The 20,218-nt window shown below is 39.2% G+C and overlaps 1 protein-coding gene across 1 annotated transcript; it reads left to right on the forward strand.

Annotated features, from left to right (window-relative positions):
• Positions 1 to 219: 219 nt before the first annotated feature.
• On the forward strand, positions 220 to 19,188 carry hsd11b1 (hydroxysteroid 11-beta dehydrogenase 1). Its single transcript, XM_003220431.4, has 6 exons — positions 220 to 892; positions 1,562 to 1,692; positions 4,454 to 4,565; positions 10,722 to 10,907; positions 13,902 to 14,045; positions 17,193 to 19,188. The coding sequence occupies exons 1-6, from the start codon at positions 805 to 807 to the stop codon at positions 17,411 to 17,413; spliced, it is 882 nt and encodes a 293-aa protein (XP_003220479.1). The 5' UTR covers positions 220 to 804; the 3' UTR covers positions 17,414 to 19,188.
• The last annotated feature ends 1,030 nt before the right edge of the window (positions 19,189 to 20,218 follow it).

The raw sequence follows: 20,218 nt of genomic DNA on the forward strand, positions 1-20,218 counted from the left end.
GGCTAAATGGATTAACCCACTTTGCCTGGCAAGACTTACTGAAAGTGCAAGAACAGTGTGGGGACAGTCAGGAGTGAACTCAGAATGAGTATGGGTTACAATGCCCATGTAAATGAAGACTCGGTCTCTTAAGATCTGTTAATTATTATTTGTTTTGCATCCTCATCCAATAGCTCCAAATTCCTGCTGCATTACACTATCCTCCTCAGCTGCTGCACTGCACTCTGACTGCAAGCTCTTTGGTGTGAGAGATGAAATCTTGCTGTGAGCAGGAGCATCCAGTCTGCACTGCGTGTGAAAGAGCCTCTGCCTGGCAGGTTCAGGAACAATGCCTTTGCAAGCCAAGAGCCCACCTGGAGGAGGCAGCCTGGGATCTCCAATGAAATGAAACTTGATGCTTTTGAGCAAAGACACACCTCTTTCAGGGTGGTGTTGTGCAAATTTCTCTATTTTAATCCTAGGGACAGGAAACATGAAATGGGACAGCCAGGATCCAAAGTGAAGCTCTCCCATAGCCTGAAGTTTGTCAGCACATGATAAAAAGAGAATCAGAGGCTTGCAATGGAGCCCTTGTCACAAATATCCTGGATTGTCAGGAGCTTGGACATTTGAGGAAGTTGCTGCTTCACTACACAAACAGTTGGTGTGGGGTTTTTTTTTGGGGGGGGGGGTTGTTGTTTTGTTGTTTGTTTGTTTTTCCAAAACAGCATTGACATTACTCCTTCTGTCTGGAACAGCTTTACAAGACTTTTGTTTTTCCGTTTTTGCTTCTCATGCTTTATTATTTCCTGACTCTCTAGTGGGATGGGTTTCTTTCAAAAGCTTCTGATTCCTTCAGTAGCATTGGTCCTGGCTGTCTGTTTTTATTCAAGAAAGGAAGACTTTAAACCTGGTAAGTTATTCAAAACAAAGGCATTTTAGGACAAAACGGGGGTGGAGGAGAGAAGGGACCTTGCCGGAATGCCTTTTTAAAGAGAAAGGGGAGAAAACTGGTGTAAAGCCGAAAACAAAACATGTCTAGGCATTTCTTGCATTGCTGGTAATAGATGACTTGGCAAGGCTGTGAAATACATTAAGTGACAAGCAACCTTCCCCACCCCACACCCAGCAAACAGGTGAGATAGAAGGGTTGCGGTTTGGGTTTTCCGAGAGAGTTGATAGTTTCTCAGTTTAAGGAAGATGAAAAGATTTTGAACAGTGTTAAATGAAAGAAGGAATGTTGTTTCATTGTATGACTGCTTCAAAGCATCTGAAACGTCTAATATGCAAAATGGCTAAAAAAGGAATGCATGTTCTATATTCAATGAGAGGATTTTAAAAAATACAGACTTCCCTCTTGGCATGCCTCTGTGTCCTGGTGGAATGTTAGCAATTCTTGTTCCTAGCAATTTCTTGGGAGGAGAATGTGGGCTCAGTCAAATGACTGTTGGCACTGGGCACTTTTGGAGGCTGAAATGTAGGGCTATCCTCTTGAGTTTCTTGTCCTTTAGAGTTTTACTTGGGCTGGGGAAAAGATTTAATGGCATATTTATCAATAGATATTTCTGTATCTTACTTTCAGAAATGCTGAAAGGGAAATATGTGATTGTTACTGGGGCAAGCACTGGAATCGGCGAGCAGATGGCATACCACCTGGCGCGCATGGGCTCCCACATACTGATCACTGCACGGACGGAAGCCAAGCTGCAAAAAGTAAATGTCAAATGCTCAAATACACATGCCTTTCCCCAGGAATATTCCTTTAAAGGCAATCTTCCAACTATCAATGTAACCATGTGAACATGGAATTCATATTTGTGTAAATCGTGATAAACTGGGAGAGAGGGAAAGAAATCGGCGTTGCATACTTTATAAGTATCCATATTTACTAGACAGAAGGAATAGTCCTCCATACTGGGTGACAAATTTTACAGTACATTATCTACAGCATATTACTTTTAATACATACATATAGCTAGTAAGGAATGTGTCAACATGGGTGCATGTAGGTACTTCTAACTGGAGCATAATTGGTGAAAAGGGGATTTTCTATAATGAGTGGGCAGTCACCACATGTCAGCAATGCAGTGCTCATCCCCTTTAAAACTTATTTTATTTTCTATTACTTATGTAAAAGATTTGCACAGTAATGGATAAAACCACATGGCAGTTTCTCATAGGATACATTCACAAATACAAGACTACACTAAGCATTTTCAAAATATTAACACACCATACATTTGTCATTTTTATATAAATAAGAGTGTGTGACCTAAGTGTGTTTACAACCATCAAGAAGTAATTCCCAAATCTGTCATTACAAGGGAGGGGTGTGCGACAGTCCAGTGTACAAGTGTTGTATCATTATACCTACAAGGCTAAAACTCTATGCTGATTTACATTTTGAACCTTCTAATTCACATGCATTTTGGTCAGAGCTAACATTAGTACTCAGTTACAATGACACTTCAAATCACATGTTTTATCTACATATACTGCAAGCACATGCTGTTATTGATTTTTATAGTCACTGATTTTATCAAATATTCTTTTGATATTTTAGCAATGATATTGTGATATGACCTGATATAAAGGGAGTCCCATGAGAGGGATAATATGAGTTGCAATGGGTGACACCAACCCTAGTGATGCCACTGGATGTATAATTGGTTTTAAATTAATGGTCATATCCAGCTGATGGTGGCAGAAGTTGAGGCCCACATGTGGAGCATATACTGATGAGCATCAAGTGACGTGTATGCCATCTAATGGACCTACAGTTCCATTAACAGGCATGAGGCCTACTGGAAAGACCTAGTTCAGAACATGTATCATTGCAAGCCACAGGCATTTTAACATGGGTACCTGTATTGCAGTAACATGGCATCCAGTATAAGGAGAGCACAAAGTAAGTGGAATATAACTGTTTCAGGGATTATTTACACTATACTGTGCCAAAAAGTGTTCTGTGCCTTTGGACAATACTCTAAAATCTACCACTTATATAGATGCAAAACAGTTATTCCTGGTGCTGAGAATCCACTTTAGTTTTAACAACTTAGGCAGTGACTTGGACCAGCTGATGATCAGGTTCACCCATGTGAGAATCTGGCAAGCAGCAGAAATGTTGGGAGTTGTTGTGCTTGCACTTCACAAGGAGGGACAAACTAGAAGCATCCACTAGAGTTATAAATCTGGTAATAATGTCATCTATTTGGTGTGAGCCTACAGGCAGTCCCCAAGTTACAAACATCTGACTTACATCTGACTCATAGTTAAGAACCAGGGTGAAATATCTACCCCTCGGAAGAGAAATCCACTCCTGAAAGAGTTATCGTAGGGGAAAGGTGTTTCCACTGAAGCCTACAAAATCTATTGTGTTCGTAACTTCATGACTGCCTGTATAGGAGTCCAGGATCCTGTCTATCTGACCAGTGAATTAATTTTACAGGAACAATAATGAACACTTATGATAAGGTTATCTGCTGTAACAAAACAAAACCAAAGCAAATTGTAATCATTGCACATGCTCGAACTGAAGTAACATCTACACTTGGTTTTCCTTATTATTAATGGGATACAAAAATCTAGATACGAACTAGCTCTGGGCACCTCCATAAAGGAGCCCTGTTAAAGTAGCCACTAGCATCTGCATATTTCTCCTCCTCAGATTTTTTTTTAAAAAAAATCCCACTGGGCCCTAAATTGAAGTGGGCAGGAGAAGCGAAAGGCGAGGGGGGGGGGCTGTAAGTCAGTGAAAAAATTTGAAGGCCATAATTCTCTTGTGGCTTTCCACTAGCATACTAGGAGTTGGTCTAGTATAATTACATTGCGTAAGCCAGTATGCAATGTAAGCCAGTACCCACTTATGCAAAATTTTGCCAGAGCTTCACAGTGGCAACTAGATGACACCCAAGTGGAGCTGCAGCACATATTCCAATACGGAGGCATACCAAGAGGGCTTACTGTACTGTCACGCAAATGGATGCTTTTGTCCTCCCATTACAGCATCTTGATTTCCCCATATATGCATTGGTGGGACTTTGTGCTCTGCTAGGTTCAAACACATTCTTTGCCTCTGAAAGTTTTGTGAAAGTTTCAAGTCTATTACACCACTAACAGGAAATGGTGTACAGTCTCACCAAGAAGGGGCTAGGTTCTGATGTTAGATCCCCAAAACTGCAAGCTTTAATATTCAACTCTCAACACTGAAACCATGTGTGTTTTGTCAAATGAAACTCCATGATCTTTCAGCTGCACATTTTCAAAAAGCTTTTTTTCCAATGGAAATTCCCCGCTGATAACACTGATCCGTTAAGCAGGCAGACCGAAAATGTACTATCCAAAAAATCCTTATAAAGTGAACTATCCAGCTGTTTCTTTGCAGTAAAGTAAAGGGATTTAATTTGGTAGGAGGGGCAGGGGACTGCAAGAGCAATGAACTTCCATAAATCTCCTTTTGTATTTGTCTTAGGTAGTCTCTCGGTGCTTGGAACTGGGGGCAGCCTCTGCCAGGTATGTGAATGGCAGCATGGAAGACATAATATTTGCTCAGTTAGTAGTGAAGAAAGCAGAGGAATTATGGGGTAAGCTGACTTCGTGAACATGTTAAAGGAGCCTTTCTAAATCAGACATCAAAACGGTCTGGTCTAGCTATGGATGTAATATCTTAACTTATTACAACTTCATACAGAATTAAAAATGCACCAAAGATGTTCTCCTCTGTATAAAGTGACAATAACGTTTTGGTCTGTCTCAGAAAGTGTGTGTGTATTTACAAGACTAGTTTTTGCTCACAATGTTCAATATTGAAAACTAGCAACTGCTACCTTTTTGCATTATTAAAAAGTAGGCATGTTGGAAAAAACATCTCTGCCTTTGTGAGCATTAGCCTGCTTTTTGGTATTGGGTTTTTCAAAAACAGGAAAAAAAATACTGAGGCATTTGGGGGGGGGGGGGAGCACTTAATGTCACAATCTCCAAATGGAGGCGGAAAGTCCTGCATGGATTGGAAACTCAACAGCATTATCACTGTCTTTTTTCATCTTTTTTCCTTTTATTCTTTTCTTTTCCTTTTTCCAATTTGATTTGGGACTCAACGTTGCTTAAACGTGTCAAAACAAGCATAGCTAAAAACTAACAACATATAAAAGTTACAAATGTAATTAAACTAGTAAAAAAACCTATTAAAAACATAAACCATTAAAATGAAACAGCATATATGAAAATCAAGCTCATTATACAAAGCCTATTCCATTAAGCAAAACGTCTTCTAAGGCTTAAAAAGCCCACTTTACCAGCCTGCAGAAAATAGCAGGGTAGGCACACTGAGAAGAGGTTTACAGAGTCTGGAGGCAGCCACCAAAATGCCCTCTTGTGTTCCTACCAGATATAGCTATAGAGGTAGTGGGATGGAGAGAACGGCCTCCTCAGAAGATCTGAAAACATTGTCAGGTTTACATGGCATGCTGTGGTATAGCATCTCTTAACTGTGAACAAAAACTTGACAAAAATCTTCACCTCCTCAAGCAGTGGAGGCCAATGGGCCTCACATCAGTAGGTCTGTGGATCTGCTGTGGTTTGTAGCACCTTGGAGAGATCCTTTGAGGCTCAAATTAAAACCCAGAATAGATTTACCATCCAAGGGTGCATCCGGAGAGTCCCTTTAATGTGGGATTTCCCACCACAAAAAGGAGGCTGTCCAGATGACGTCTTTGGAAAACACGAATTAATTTGCCACAAACCAGGAAAAATTTGCCACAAACCAGGAAAACCCTGGTTTGTGGCGAATTAATTTGTTAGTGGGTTTATTCCAGGAAGGCACAGGATAAATCCACTACTTCTGCTGTCTGGACTGCTCCCTCAAAAGTTCCGGACTTTTGAAGGGGCAATTCAGACAGTAGTCTGAATCAACCTGGAAAACTGCAAGGGCACCAACCAACCCCCAAAACCCCTCACAAAACCCTAAAAAATAAAAAAGAAACTCACCAGGAGCCATTTGGTTTCTCTTCCTATCTGATGGAACATACCAATGATGCCCAAATAAAGAGGGGGGGGGCGAAAACACTCCTGGACACCCTATGTTTTGGGGCATCATTGGTATGTTCCCTCAGGTAGGAAGAGAAACCAAATGGCTCCCCGTGAGTTTTATTTTTATTTTTAAGAGGTCTTTTGGGAGAGTGACCACATGTCACCCCAGGATTTTATGTGGACAGCCAAAGGGGGAAGCCCATTTTTTCCCCTGCCTGTGTGGATTTAAACCCCCTTTGGAGTGGGTTTCTTAAACCCGCTCTGAAGTGGGTTTAATGTATGTGTGGAACCGCCCCATGACTCATGGGAACCACCAGCCACTACTAAGGCCAGTGTTGTTTCCCACAGTGGCCAAGTAGACCAGAGATGTGAGAAAATAGCCATTTCCCACTGTTGCTCAACCATAACATATGTTTAACAGCATTCCATCTCTAAACCTACAGCTTGCTCAAGTAGTCATCATGGAACCATGATGTGAGTGGTTCTGTGAGTGGCCTTCATGAATTTGTCTTAGACAATTCTGAGAATGGCACCTTTATATATGTTTGGACTTCAACTCTCAAGATCCTACAGATAGCCTTGCCACTGGTCAGGTTGCCTGGGGACTATGGGAGTTTTGGTCCTATCATCTGATGAATGCCAGACTGGGAGAATGTTGGTTCAGACCTGCTTTTAAGCTGTCTAAACTGTAACAGGCACTCTATCCCACTCTATTTGTTCTATGAGATATTTCTTTTTGCATGACTAAATCATTGCTTTTTCACTACCAGCTGGATGCTGAATTATTATGATAGCTCCAGGGTGGCAATTAAGGGAGTGCTTTATTCTCCATAACTATTTCACAGTCTTTGTCTCTGCGGGCAAGATCTTAAGTATGTTTATTCATGTGCCTTAGAAGGCGTGCTTAGAATTGCAGTCTTTTTCCAGTCAAAGCCCTCTCACTCACTGGACCTATTTGTGCACTTGCACTTTGCTACTCCAATGAAAAATAAAATAAGTATATTTCTGACCCCTCAGGGACAAAAAGAGCCAGCCTATTCCTTTGTCAGTCATGGGCACTGTCCCTGCTATGGTCTTTCATTTTATTAGAAGGAACACTATTAAGAAAAATATTTCCCCCTAAAGATCCCTTCCACTTAGGGAAGCTTTTACTCCTTCCTTTTACTGAATTTAAGTTTTACGTGTATCTTTAAATTGCCTGCCAACTTATGACATTTTTAGAGTTAGGCAAGTAACACTCAGATGTGGTTTTACCTGTTAAAATCATAGCAAATATTCTTGTCATCGGTGAAAAAAGAATATATCAACACTTTGGGACACTCCACTAAGAACATCCTTGCCTACTCTTCAACTACCCTGATTTGATGAGGGATTAATCCTCTGTTATCCCACTTTTTCATGATGTCCTATTTCTTGCTAGTCCTCCCACTTTCCTTCTTTCTCCTCAACCTATTTCAGTTGCTGCAAACTGATCTCAAAGTGCAAAAGTGTTTTACATTTAGTTAACAAACAGTGGGGAGAGAAGAAGTGCCAGATTCCCCAAAAGACTCAGGCAAAGGCAAACTGCTGCAGAATCTCCTAGCTTGTCTATTCTTCTTCATTAATAACTTTGCCATTTTAACCACATTCTGATGTCACTTGGCCACATATATCTGGGTTTTCATATGTGAAATGTTGAAAAAATCCTTGAGGATTTTTTTGCAAAAATAATGTTCGGCAGATAAAACAATTCATTTTATACAGAATACACTGCTTTCTGTGCAAAAAATGTTGTCTGCCCAACCAGTATTAAGATGATGTTAGCTGAAATTTGTATTATTATGGTCCATGGAAAGGGAATAAGACAGACTTAGAAACTTTTGAATATTGCCCAAGCATACCACTCAAGAAGGTGGGGGGGGGGGGGGGCAAAATGAGGGCACTGCTCCCAAATAGGAATTTTGCCCCCTCAAATTTAGTCACCAAATTTCTAGCATTCCAGAGTGAGACATTAAAATAGCTTACATCTAGATATCCTATGTTTGTGTTCACATTCCCTTGGTAACCTTGCCTATGTCTTTTCTTTTGATGCCTAAACTCTATTTCTAAATGTCCGCTTAAACATACTTCAATGCTAGAAATTTGGGACCTGAAGAAAAACAATATTTTGGTAAAGTGGAGAATTCTTACTGTCAAATTGCATTAATTCTTCAGTGCAGATGCACCCTAAAACAACTTTCTATGCACAGCAGTACATTAAAGGGAACATGCAACACCATTGATTTAGTTGCAAACATTGTTGTACATTACCTTATCTCTGGAGTCGGAATGACATAACAATGTTATAGCAACATGTGGCAAATAAGAACATAGGACTACTTGAGCCTTAAATCACCATCTACAATTGTCCACAGTAATACTGCTGAGCAGACATAGCATTTCTGCAATGACGGGTGTCCTCTACAGTTATGTCTTTGCCTTATTTATTTAGTATTCTGCTATTCTCCCAACAATGGGCTCCAAGAGAGGATTATAACATGCTTAAAATCTAGAAACAGTTAGAAACATATTGTGAAAGATATTATGAGTCACAAGCTTCAGAAACTGGGAAAGCATGAGAGACATGACAGTCTGTCACTGACCTTCCAAGTTCTGACATCTAAAATGATCAAATGAGCACTGCAGGGCCTAAGCCCAAAAATTCACAAGAGTAAGCAACTAAATGCACAGATCACAGATCAATACATTTCCAACTAAGCTGCTTATCCCAAGAAGGAAAGTTCCTATCAATCTTTGTAACTTAAAAGCAACTATTAATTTTAACCCAGGCAACTTTCAATAATACAAACATATAAAGTGAACCATATATACAAATTTATGAAGTGAACTGAAGATCAATATTTTGATATCTCTGCCATTTAAGTTTCCATTCGGCATTAAGTTTCCATTTAGTATTGATGCAAGAAATGTAGGAAAGGGGGGTTTAAATATTTTTATATTGGTGAACCTCAGTAAATTAAGTAGATAATATGTTATTAAACATTATATCTTTTACATTGGCAGAAATAACATGGAGAGAATAGGGATTGGTTCCTCTGCCACAAAAAAGGATCTCAACATGTTCCAATAATAGCAAGAACATTCATGTGAAATGAAACCACCAGACCACAGAAGCCACATAAGTTAGCTAACACATTTTGGACCATTGAGATGCCACATGAAGACTTCTTCCAAAAGTTGTCCTGGGATGAATATTTCTTCTTCCAGAATCCACTCTTCTTTTGATGTTCATTCTGGTGGCTAAACTTACAGATGTGTTTTAATTTGTTGACAATAGTTAGTGTAGGAAACTTGTCTGCTCTCCCCTTTATTAGTTTAATGTTCATAATACAGTTAAGGATTCTGGAGGCAGCTGCTGTTCGCCTTATGTGTTGTAGGCAGGCACACACAGCTATCACAAGATTCAGGCTATAATCTCATTCTTTCCTTGCTCCATCTTTATTGTCATTCACCACAGACATGTTACTGCAACCTGGTACTAAAAGTTTCCTCCTGATGTTGATGCTGGTTAAAAAAATATATCTCCCAACTAGATAAAGGACAAGAAGGAAAAGGGTGAGGAGAGTGGCCATAAAAGGATTGCAAAAAGGAGTGTTAACTAAAATGTGCTATATTCTGTTTTGTCAGGGAATTCGCAGAAACCCTTTTAACTATTGATGTAATAACATTACATTTTCCTGAGTCATGAAGCATAGGAAATCTTTGGAAAAAAAATATTTTGATGAATAAAACTAGGATGGGGAACTACAGAAGGTCCTTCTGGGGCTTAATAAAGTCATACTTCTTAAGATATCTGATGGGTGTGGAAAGCTGCCTCATTCTTTTTCCAAATATACCAGGGACCAGAAACATGTTTATGCCCATTGGCCATGATTGCTTCTTTTTCTTGGCAACTCCCCTTGGGCCAGCTATCAGTAGGTCACGGATTAGCTAACATCACTTTGGGTAGCACCCTAATCATGCCACTTATTTTTGGTAATAAAAATAGATTTTATTTATTTCGGTTTGTTTATTTGGGATCGAGTTTTCCATCCTAAAAGACTGAGATGTTCTTTAAATTCAAATATGCTGGTATGTAAGGCCATGCTTTTTGTCTTTGGCACTGATATTTATTTGGGCTCTCAGGTTGAAACAGGTACACCCCCCCCCCCACACACACACACACACCAATTGCAATATAGATTCATCTGGTGTGAGGAAATTGTTGACTGATCAATCGGGAAAACAGAATAATAGAACTAGAAGAGACCACAAGGGCCATCCAGCACAACCCCCTGCCATGCAGGAACAAACAACCAAAGCACCCCCAACAGCTGGCCATTTGGTCCCTGCTTAAAAACCTCCAGAGAAGAGTCCTCCAGCAGTGGCGGAGGAGGCAGCAGTTTCCATTGCCCAACATCTCTTACACATATCTTGTTGTGTGCTGTTAGGGAGTAACCAGAACATTTTATAAAGAAACCAACCCTAAAAGCCCCCCAAAACCATAAAAAAATCAAACCCAGATTAAAATATGCAAACATCAAAGGCAGACCTAGTTCTGGAGATTGCACATATTATAATTCAAGTGGGTCTTATTTTTGAAATTAGGTAGAAATGCCATAACAAATTCTATTATGGTATAAAAAAGTTATCATCTATTAACTTGACTTAAAACAATTCTTTACTCTCCTCAGGAAACCTAGATATGCTTATTCTGAATCATGTTGGCAGTTCCTACTTCAAATTTTTTGACAGTGATGTTGGGCATGTGCAAAAACTCCTGAACATCAATTTTCTAAGCTATGTGAGCATGACAGTAGCAGCTCTTCCCATGTTGAAGAAAAGTGGAGGGAGCATTGTAGTAGTTTCATCTATGGCAGGTGAGTATAAACTGCATGGAAGCAAGGAGTTGCATGTGTTGAATAATAAACCCATATATGATTGTACATGCAACAAGTTGCAGCTTCCAACTTTATGTAGACATAGATCCATTCTACCAAATGTACAGATTGTTGCATTTGATAATGAGATCACAACTTTAATGCTCTTAAGATGCAGCCCCCTGAAAAACAATCATAATCTTCAATGCAGCTCAGATAAACATTCATGCTACTAAGCAACATCAAAGGTAACACATTTTTCAGAGCTGTGATTCTGAATCAAGGCCCTACAAAGTACAGACAATATACAATGTTTTATTTGTGTGTACACACAGAAAATCATAATCTTCAAAGCAGCTCTCAATAAATATTCATGCTACTTAGCAACATCAAGGTTAAGACCAACCATGCAATAATGAGACCAGACATGGGAAGTTGGGTTAAATAAGTATGTCGATACTATTTAAATTGAACCTAAAAAGAATAAAAGAGGAGAGCACCCTGCTGTGGGTCAAGCTGAGGTGGTGTCTACTCCGAACTACTTCCTCATTCTTCCCTTGGGCAAAATGTATAAACTCTTGAGCACAATCCAATTAACCCAGATCATTCATACCCAAGTTCCAGGACCTTACAAGTGAGAACATAACCCCTAGGTGAGCCTCAAGGGTAGACTCATTTCCAACCCATCTGGTCCCAGGTCTTATAATTAAAGAGGTACAAAGAGGGGGGAGGGGAAATATTGGGCTTTAAATAGATTATCACCCACCCTTCCATATACTATGTTCAACCAACCTGCACAACATGCAAACTTCCATGCAGCTCGCCACATTAGCCCTCAAAGGAGTACCTTCCCTTGCAACACCTTTTGTCACTCTAGTCCAGGTCTATATTTTCAGAGCTGTAATTCTGGTGTTATTTTTCTATATGGTATGCACAGTACATCTTTTGTGAGTTGTTTAGACATGTCAACACAATTATTCCATATCCTGTAGTATGTCTGGAATGATTAACCCTGGTCACTTTCTGTGTTTGCGACATATTGCTATGTTTGCAGCCTAATTAGAAAAGTATCTTGTCTCAGAACAAGATACTATATTAGATGATTTTCCTACTGAAGATTACTAAGCTAAGGCCACTTCATAATATTGGGAGGAAGGGGGCAGATATTTTGCTCTTTGAAGTAAAAGCTAAGGTGGTGTGGCCATACCTCTGTTCCATAAACAGGCAGTGACTGTTTATGGGTAATTTTATTTCAACTTCTGTAATGTTGTGCCACATCTTTTTGGTGTGCGACAGGTTAAGAAGGCATACCTCTGTCATCTTAATGGGAACTGGGGATTATGATGCTCAGCATGAGGAGCTGCCCCTGATGCCCCCCAGCATTTGCACCTGTGCCAGTTACCTCACTTTGTCTAATACAGAGGTATGATAGATCTGGGCTGCAATTTGTATCTGTTTCTTACACCCTCTGAGGGCAACGAAAAATGCAAAACAACAACACAGAAGAAGCAGAAAGCTTATGTCTTTAAAAAGAGAGAAACAGATTTGCAGGGTATACTTTGCCCAGCTCAGCCTAATGTTAGGATCAACCCTGGTGTGGGATTTATCACAGTTGGGTTTAACAGTACCAGCTACAGCAAAAGTAGATTTCAAATTAACAGAATAGAATTAGATTAAGAAATGCCTCTTGAGCATCAAGGACTTTTCAGAATCAACAGCTTTCCCTTTTTAAGCATTCTTATCAGTACCATCTGAGATCTATGGCAGAACGCAACAAAGAGATGCTTACCAAACTATCAAGGGGATTTAATCAGCTAAAGTGAAGGGAATTAATTTCTATGGCAAATCTCAGAATCTGAAGAGGTTTGAGGCTTATAGCCTGAAACAGATATGGGATAGTACTTCCATGGCTATGATGTGGAATCAAAAGGGCCCAATGGTAAAGAAACACATTTCATTTCCATTCAGATAATCTATGGCTTAGAACCATGTATAGAAATAAAACTGGAATTTCCTTTTCATGGAACATTACACTGAGATTCCGTTTTACCTGGATGTTCTGGGTGCATACATATAAATTCCAATCTCTTCTAAAATTTCTAGTGTGAAGTATCTTGCCAGATCACAACTCAGAGGCCCTGCCTGTCCCTTTCAACTTTCTCAGTGTTCAGTACTGGCCCTGTCTTTTCCTTTTTCACTTGCTATGAGGCAAACCCTTGAGTTCTATTTGCTACAGTAAATAGGAGAGGCTGTCTCAGAACATTTATAGAAAACCGTGTGTGTTAATTAAGAATTATGTTCCACCAAGTTAAATATGACTTATTTCCAATGAAATAAATATGTATAGAATTGGGCCACTAACAGACTGGCATAATTTCTGAGTTGTAACATGGGCACCCTCACTAGGCACACAAGACTAAGCTTCTAAAAATTGTGATTATGTACAAGTTTTATTGCATTTGGTGACAGCATCTACTCCTATGTCTATGGGCTGGTGAATCTGTTCTAATTCAAACTAAATCAGCTATTCAGGGTGATGAGTCTATGCAGTCAATATGGTTCAGGACCTTGGAAAGCTCATTTGAAATTCAAACAAAAATCTTGTTGAAATTGAATACAATAGCCGATAGTATTCATTCAAAATTCTACACAGTCTATAAGAATAGTGCTCTATCACTGCTAACACCCCCAAATCTCTTTCTTGCCAATTTTTCTCTCATTCATATGTACTAATATCAATTCATCTTGAAAAACTTAAAAGGTATGTAACATATGTTTTTTAACTTTATCACTCAAGTAGCATCTCATGTTCAGATTTTGAACACCCAAATTATATAAAAACAAGTTATAAATAAAATAGTGGAAGTAGGGAGAAAGATACCAACCATGTTGGGGAAATCTATCACAGTGACAAGAACCATAGACCATTATGCTTCCTTGGCTGCCTTCAGATGAAGTTCCTTACACTTAACTGCATTTTTTATGTATTTCTAGGGAAAGTTGGCTTTCCATTTACTGTTCCGTATTCTGCAACTAAGTTTGCCTTGGATGGATTTTTCAGCTCCTTGAGGCAGGAATTTGTCATGCAAAACACCAATGTTTCCATCACGCTCTGTATCCTTGGACTCATCGACACAGGTAGGATTGTTTATCATTCTTATCATCCAGCTTTCTTCAGCTGTGCTCAGAATCCTTCAGATTTCAACCTCTATCATTTTAAAACCAGTAAAAATGCTTGTCATTTTTCCCCTGACCCAAATATTACAATGCCATAAAATAGCAGCTGAGAAGCAATACTGACTTACATTCTTCTGAAGCAGGGATTGCTTATAAATTATTCTGAGAGAGATGTGTGTTGATCCTGGTGAAACAAGATGTGGGAAATTTCTCCTGAAAAGATCATGTAAGCTTTTACAATGATGATGAAAGGTTATTTGTAACTCAAAAGCACCTGCCATGACCAGCAGACTATAAAGTAGCCTCCCAAATGAGATTGTTAACTTGGCATGGTGATCGGGGGCAGTGGGCTTTGCAGTCCAAACACATTTGGAAGACACCATGTTGAAGAAGTCTGTCACAGTTTATTTAAAACTAGCTGTACCCGGCCACGCGTTGCTGTGGCCCAGTCTGGCTAAATGGGAAAGAAAGGATAGAGAAAGAGGTTTCAGATATATGTGATTTCACAATGCTTGTGGATATGCGATATTTTTGGTTGATCCACTGTCTGTGCAGATTTAGAGATTGTGTGGTTTGCTGACTCTGAAACACACAACATATTATTGTCCATGTGAGTTGCAAGCAGGGGGCATGGCCCCTTGAAATGGGCAGGGCCTGATTGGATAAGGACTACTTTCCCTGGCAGAGGTATACAGTGAGAGAAAGGAAGACGAGGAAATTGAAAGAGAAAAAACCCAACAGCGTTACAAAATGGCAGCACTCGGGAGATAGAACAATAAGGCCCAGGGCAGTGTCCAATAAGAAGCCAGGATTCCTTAGAGCGGCAAGCATGCAGTCCAGTCAGCGGCGTCTCCCTCTCCTTAGCCCCCCCCCCCCTTCGCCTAACCCTGTGAAGCGTTGCTGAGCAGGAGGCTGCTGCCGGCTATGCTTTTTTTTTAACGTCTCTTGCTCGTGACATTTTTTTCCTTTTTTTAATGTAACCTAAGAAAGCCCTTCCTCTGTCATTTCTCCCTCCCTTCCTCTGTCATGGAGGTGTGGCTTCTGCAGAGGGATCCCCCTTTCTGAGGAAGTGGTGAGGCCTTGCTGCATGTCTTCTGTAAATTTATCTGTCTCAGGTGTGTCATTTGTGTGGTGTGACTAGCTTAAAGCACTCGCTTGTTCATATGCTGCATTGTGTCAAAATTTCGTAACAATCGGTGAAGTGGTTTGGGAGATATGATGTCTGTCATGAATGGACATTTATATTTTTATTTATATAGGTAGAGAGAGCAACTCTGCACTGAACTGCATTCTGATTAACACAGGAAACATACAACCTGTTTCCCAGCATGTTCCATACAGTTTTAAAAGATGTATTTCCAAGCCTGGTGACTTAATATCAAGCTTCTCTTCATTCAAACTGCAGAATCCTTGTAAGATCATTGAAAGGTCACTAAAAATGGACCAAAACACTTACCTCCAAATACATGACAATTCTTTAAACAATAATTTCTACTTATTTTGTGCACAAATTACAGGTTTCTGGTTATCTATAATTATTACACCAAGCCAGGTCTCACCAATAGATATGTTTCTGGCATCAGCTATGATTATTACTGCTGTTTTGCTTCTCTTCTCCTGACATCAGGCCCATTGCAATCAAAGCAGGGAATAAAAAGGGGTGTTGGATCTGAATGGGTAAAGCCTGCACATGGTAGCTTATGTTCTTTGTACATAAAGGTAAATGTAAAGGTTTCCCCTGACGTTAAGTCCAGTCGTGACCAACTCTGGGGGTTGGTGCTCATCTCCATTTCTAAGTCAAAGAGCCGGCGTTGTCCATAGACACTTCCAAGGTCATGTGGTCGGCATGACTGCATGGAGCGTCGTTACCTTCCCACCGGAGCGGTACCTATTCATCTACTCACACTGGCATGTTTTCGAACTGCTAGGTTGGCAGGAGCTGGAGTTAACAGTGGCCGCTCACGCCGTTCCCGGGGTTTGAACCTGGGACCTTTCGGTCTCCAGCTCAGTGCTTTAACACGCTTCTCCACTGGGGCTCCTTTGTACATACACACACTTTTATCCTATGTGAGACTAGAGGGGTTTTGTGGGATGCATTCTCTCAAGAAAGCTTCAGAGACTACCTCCTTCCAGATATCACAGCCAAATGTCCTGCAGAAATGTCAGTGATGAACACAGGAAACATCTTGCTCCAGACAGATTATTGATGGGCATAGAGCACTCAAGGAAAGCCCTGTTTCCTATCAGAATCGCTGCATTTTCAAACAGCCATTAAGTAGTACTAGTAGTAATGATGGGTACTCTTAAGGCAGTTCAAACAACGAACCAGGCCTGTATTGCTCTCCTCTACATTATCATTACAAATACACATCGAACAACTTATATAACTGTTTCTGCAAGCATGATATTAAAGAGTGAAACAGATTGGATACTTGTGCAAGGTTTTTGCATGTGGCACATACTTTGGCTAGCACGGGGGGGGGGGGGGAATGAATCTGTGACCCACCAGATGTTTGACTACAAACGTCATTAGCCCCAAGAAAAATGATCCCATGATAAAAGATTTTGGGGAGAGCAGTCCAAAAGATCTGAAGATTCCCAGATTCCTTACCTCAGTGGAAATGGGCCAAGACCACATTTGGAGCATGTTCACACCACACATATATAAGGTTGAGCAATGATGCTATATCAATTGTCATGGCAAAATTATCTGGATTCCTGGGGTTTGTAGTTTGGTGAGGCACTACAGTTCTCTAGCTCAGAATCCTAAGTCATCCTCCCTAAACTTCAAATCTTAAGATTTTATTTGATGTAACTATGATAATTTGAGTGGTGCAGAAGTACTATAATGACACCCCCTGTCCCCACAAATATTTAAGTGGCAGTACTTTGTAGAGACAAGTAATAAACTTCTGAAAATTACATCTAGGCTATTTAAGTTGGCAATTATGGTTTATTCATTACAACTGCATTTGTTTACCTAAGATTTAGTCTTACTGAACACACTGGGGTTTACTTCTGAGTAAGAAATCAGTACAAAAAAGCACTTAGCATTTGAATAACTAAGCAGGCAACACATACTAAATCAAGTTCTTTTTCTTTCCTTAGAAAGTGCAATGAAAGCCATTTCTGGCGTTTTTACATCTCCAGCAGCACCAAAGGAAGAATGTGCACTAGAAATTATTAAAGGTGGAGCCTTGCGTCAACGGGAGGTTTATTATGAATATACATCTACAAAGATCCCTCTATTAATCAGAGAATGGGCTCCAGATCTTTTGGATTATCTCATCAGGAGGAGCTATAATATGGAAAAACTGAAAGAAGATTAACTGAAGTTTTATGGTTATTTTGCTTGTCCTTCCATTTCTCATGTTCTGTTATGTATACTTATAGCGTTGCACCTACATCCCTTTTCAGGCTTAGGCTATTATTTAGCTTGAAGAGATGAAATTCTTCATTATGGTTCTCCTCAAAAGGACTAATTTCAGCAATTTTCTTCCCATTATGAGAAAGTCTTCAAAACCCATGCAGTTTTTGAATGCTATTTTCAATTTGGGGTCTACTCTATTGAAATGTTGCAGGTGTTTGTAGCCAAAAAAGCACTTTCTGTGCAGAAAATAACATGTTCTGCACAGAAGATAATATTTCATCATAGAAATGTTCATTCTTGCACAGATTTTTTTAAAAAAAAAATCACAATAAGTTACATCATTTTCTGTGCAAAAAAGAAGGTTTTTTTAGGAATTTGTTTATGTATGGAAATAATTTTTTTGGTATGCAAAAATACTATTTTGTTTACAAAACAGCCACAGGAATTTTTTTCACTAATGTCCCAAACTGCAAAGATAGTCTCCAATTCAGAATTCCTCTTCTCAGAATTCTCAGACCCTAAAAAATACCTTCTTTATAATTTTTCTAATTTCCCCCCATTCCTCCTAGCTAGTATGATGAAGGATTCTGTGAATGCTGGGATACTCTCGACCATTACATCCTAGATTTTCAGACTGCATACCTTAACTTTGAAATAAGGTATAAAACATGAATAGTAACTAATGAAGTGCCTTATGTTCACAAAATAGGTTTGGGCTGTTTTCAGACTCCTTCCATCAAAGGGTTCTGAGCAAGATGTTTTACAGCAGATCGAAGTATGAAAGAGAAAGTCAATGTGAAAAGAAGTTATAATGGAACAGTCCCTGCTAAGCCATTGTCTCTCTTCTTTATGCAGATATTCATGAATAGGTACAAACCATAATTTCTCATTGATAGTAAATCAATGCAAGCAGCATGATGCAGTTACAAAGACAGAGAAAAATTAGAATATTAACATGAAAGTTTACCCACACTGAAGTTTTAAAATTTTCATTTTATATTTGTTTTTAAAAGGTTGTATCTTATGGTTTCTTTCCAGATTAAAATGTATAGTTGTCATATTTAATATATTAGTGCTTAGCATGTAAACAACTACTGAACCATATAAGGTCAACAAGATCCATAATTGAAAATATTGTAGCTTTAAAAAACATTCAGGTTATATGATTTAGAAGATGATTTATGAGAAATTTCTTCCAAGTTAATTTCAGTTCCCACCACCTATAATAGGTGGAATGAGATCCTGAATTACTCTTCACTGCCTCATATTACAATATTCAGAATGTTCCCTCGCCAAGAACATGGCATAATTGTTTCATGTTTAAATTTATAATTAAAGGTATAATATAGAATTGACTGCATAAGCAACATACTTGTATAAGCCTTTTCAAAAGATGTTTTTGTGCAAACAATGGCTCCCCCTCCTGGCAAATGAAATTCACAGGCTGTATATGCCAGTGAGCTGAAACTGGAGCCAGGCACCTTTCAAGCTACGCAGTCTTCTATTGAATTGCATCAGAATACCCTAATGTTTTTTAAAAAGTTGTATAATGTTCTTGTACAATCTCTTGGTGTTTCATGTCAAGATGAGATAGCAAGTTGGACAACATGAAAATCTGCCTTTTAATATCAGAAATTATTATGTGTTCTAATGGCCTGGGATATTTAAGCTTTCTTCTCTGACTATTGCAGTGACCTGGTATTACTGTATATAATAATAATAATTATTTATTTATTTGACTAGTCATTTGACCATTTCAAAATACAACACAGATACATACGAGGCAAAAAGGAGGAGAGGGCAGTAGCTGACCTTCTGTTTACAGCCAGAGTCCTATTTTCCTGATTCTTCTTTCAGGAAATGTGCTCTTTTCTTGAAAGCTTTCAGAACAAAAAGGCTTACTCTGATTATGGTGGATCTTTCTTGTCCTTGCAAGAGGAATGTTAGTAGATCATTTATGTTGGGGGACCTGAAATTGGATAGTAATGGATGTAAATATCTGTATTGGAGTTCAGTATATGCTGGGCAGTCAATCAAAAACTGTTTGATATTTTCCACCATCCTTTCTCTCCAAATACAAAATCTCTCACTTCTTGGGATGTTGCTGTAGCAACCAGTTCGCATCATAATATCAATTTGTTCAAACCTAGCCCTGGTATATATTCTTCTTAGGGGTAACGGAACTGGAATAGTCAGATAGTGTTCTAAATGCACATTCATTTTGTGAGAAGCTAAAAACTTTGTGGCAGAAGACCTACCTATACTTGCTAAGTCCAATGGAGCATAGATCCCACGAGTGCGTTGCATGAGCACTTGTTTTGCCCTAGGTCCTAGATCATTCAGAAATTGTAAAGGAAGGCCAATTTTAGCCATCTCGTTGTTTAAGGCCACTACCCATGATGACTTGTGGGCACACTGGTCTTGATCCTCTAGACATAGGTGAGGAAGTCTACTGGAATTCATCAGATTTACCTTTGACCAGTAATTGAATTGTCTCATTTTACTGTATATAATTATTCTATGGACTTAGACATTTAATTCTAAGGTTTTTCTTGTCTCTCCAAGAAGTGCATGATTACTAGAAAATATGCCGTATTTTATTCTTGTTCCAGTGAATGGATGTCCTGTTCTCAGAACACCATGAAACAATACAGATCATTTTAAAATGGCCGACATCTCCTTCGAATAGCTATAATGCTCTTTACAATGTGATAACAGTGTCCCTACAGCCACAAGACAGAGAGAATCTCCCCATCCTGGGGAA

Source organism: Anolis carolinensis, chromosome 4, assembly GCF_035594765.1.
Source record: "Anolis carolinensis isolate JA03-04 chromosome 4, rAnoCar3.1.pri, whole genome shotgun sequence".
NCBI classification, from domain to species: domain Eukaryota; kingdom Metazoa; phylum Chordata; class Lepidosauria; order Squamata; family Dactyloidae; genus Anolis; species Anolis carolinensis.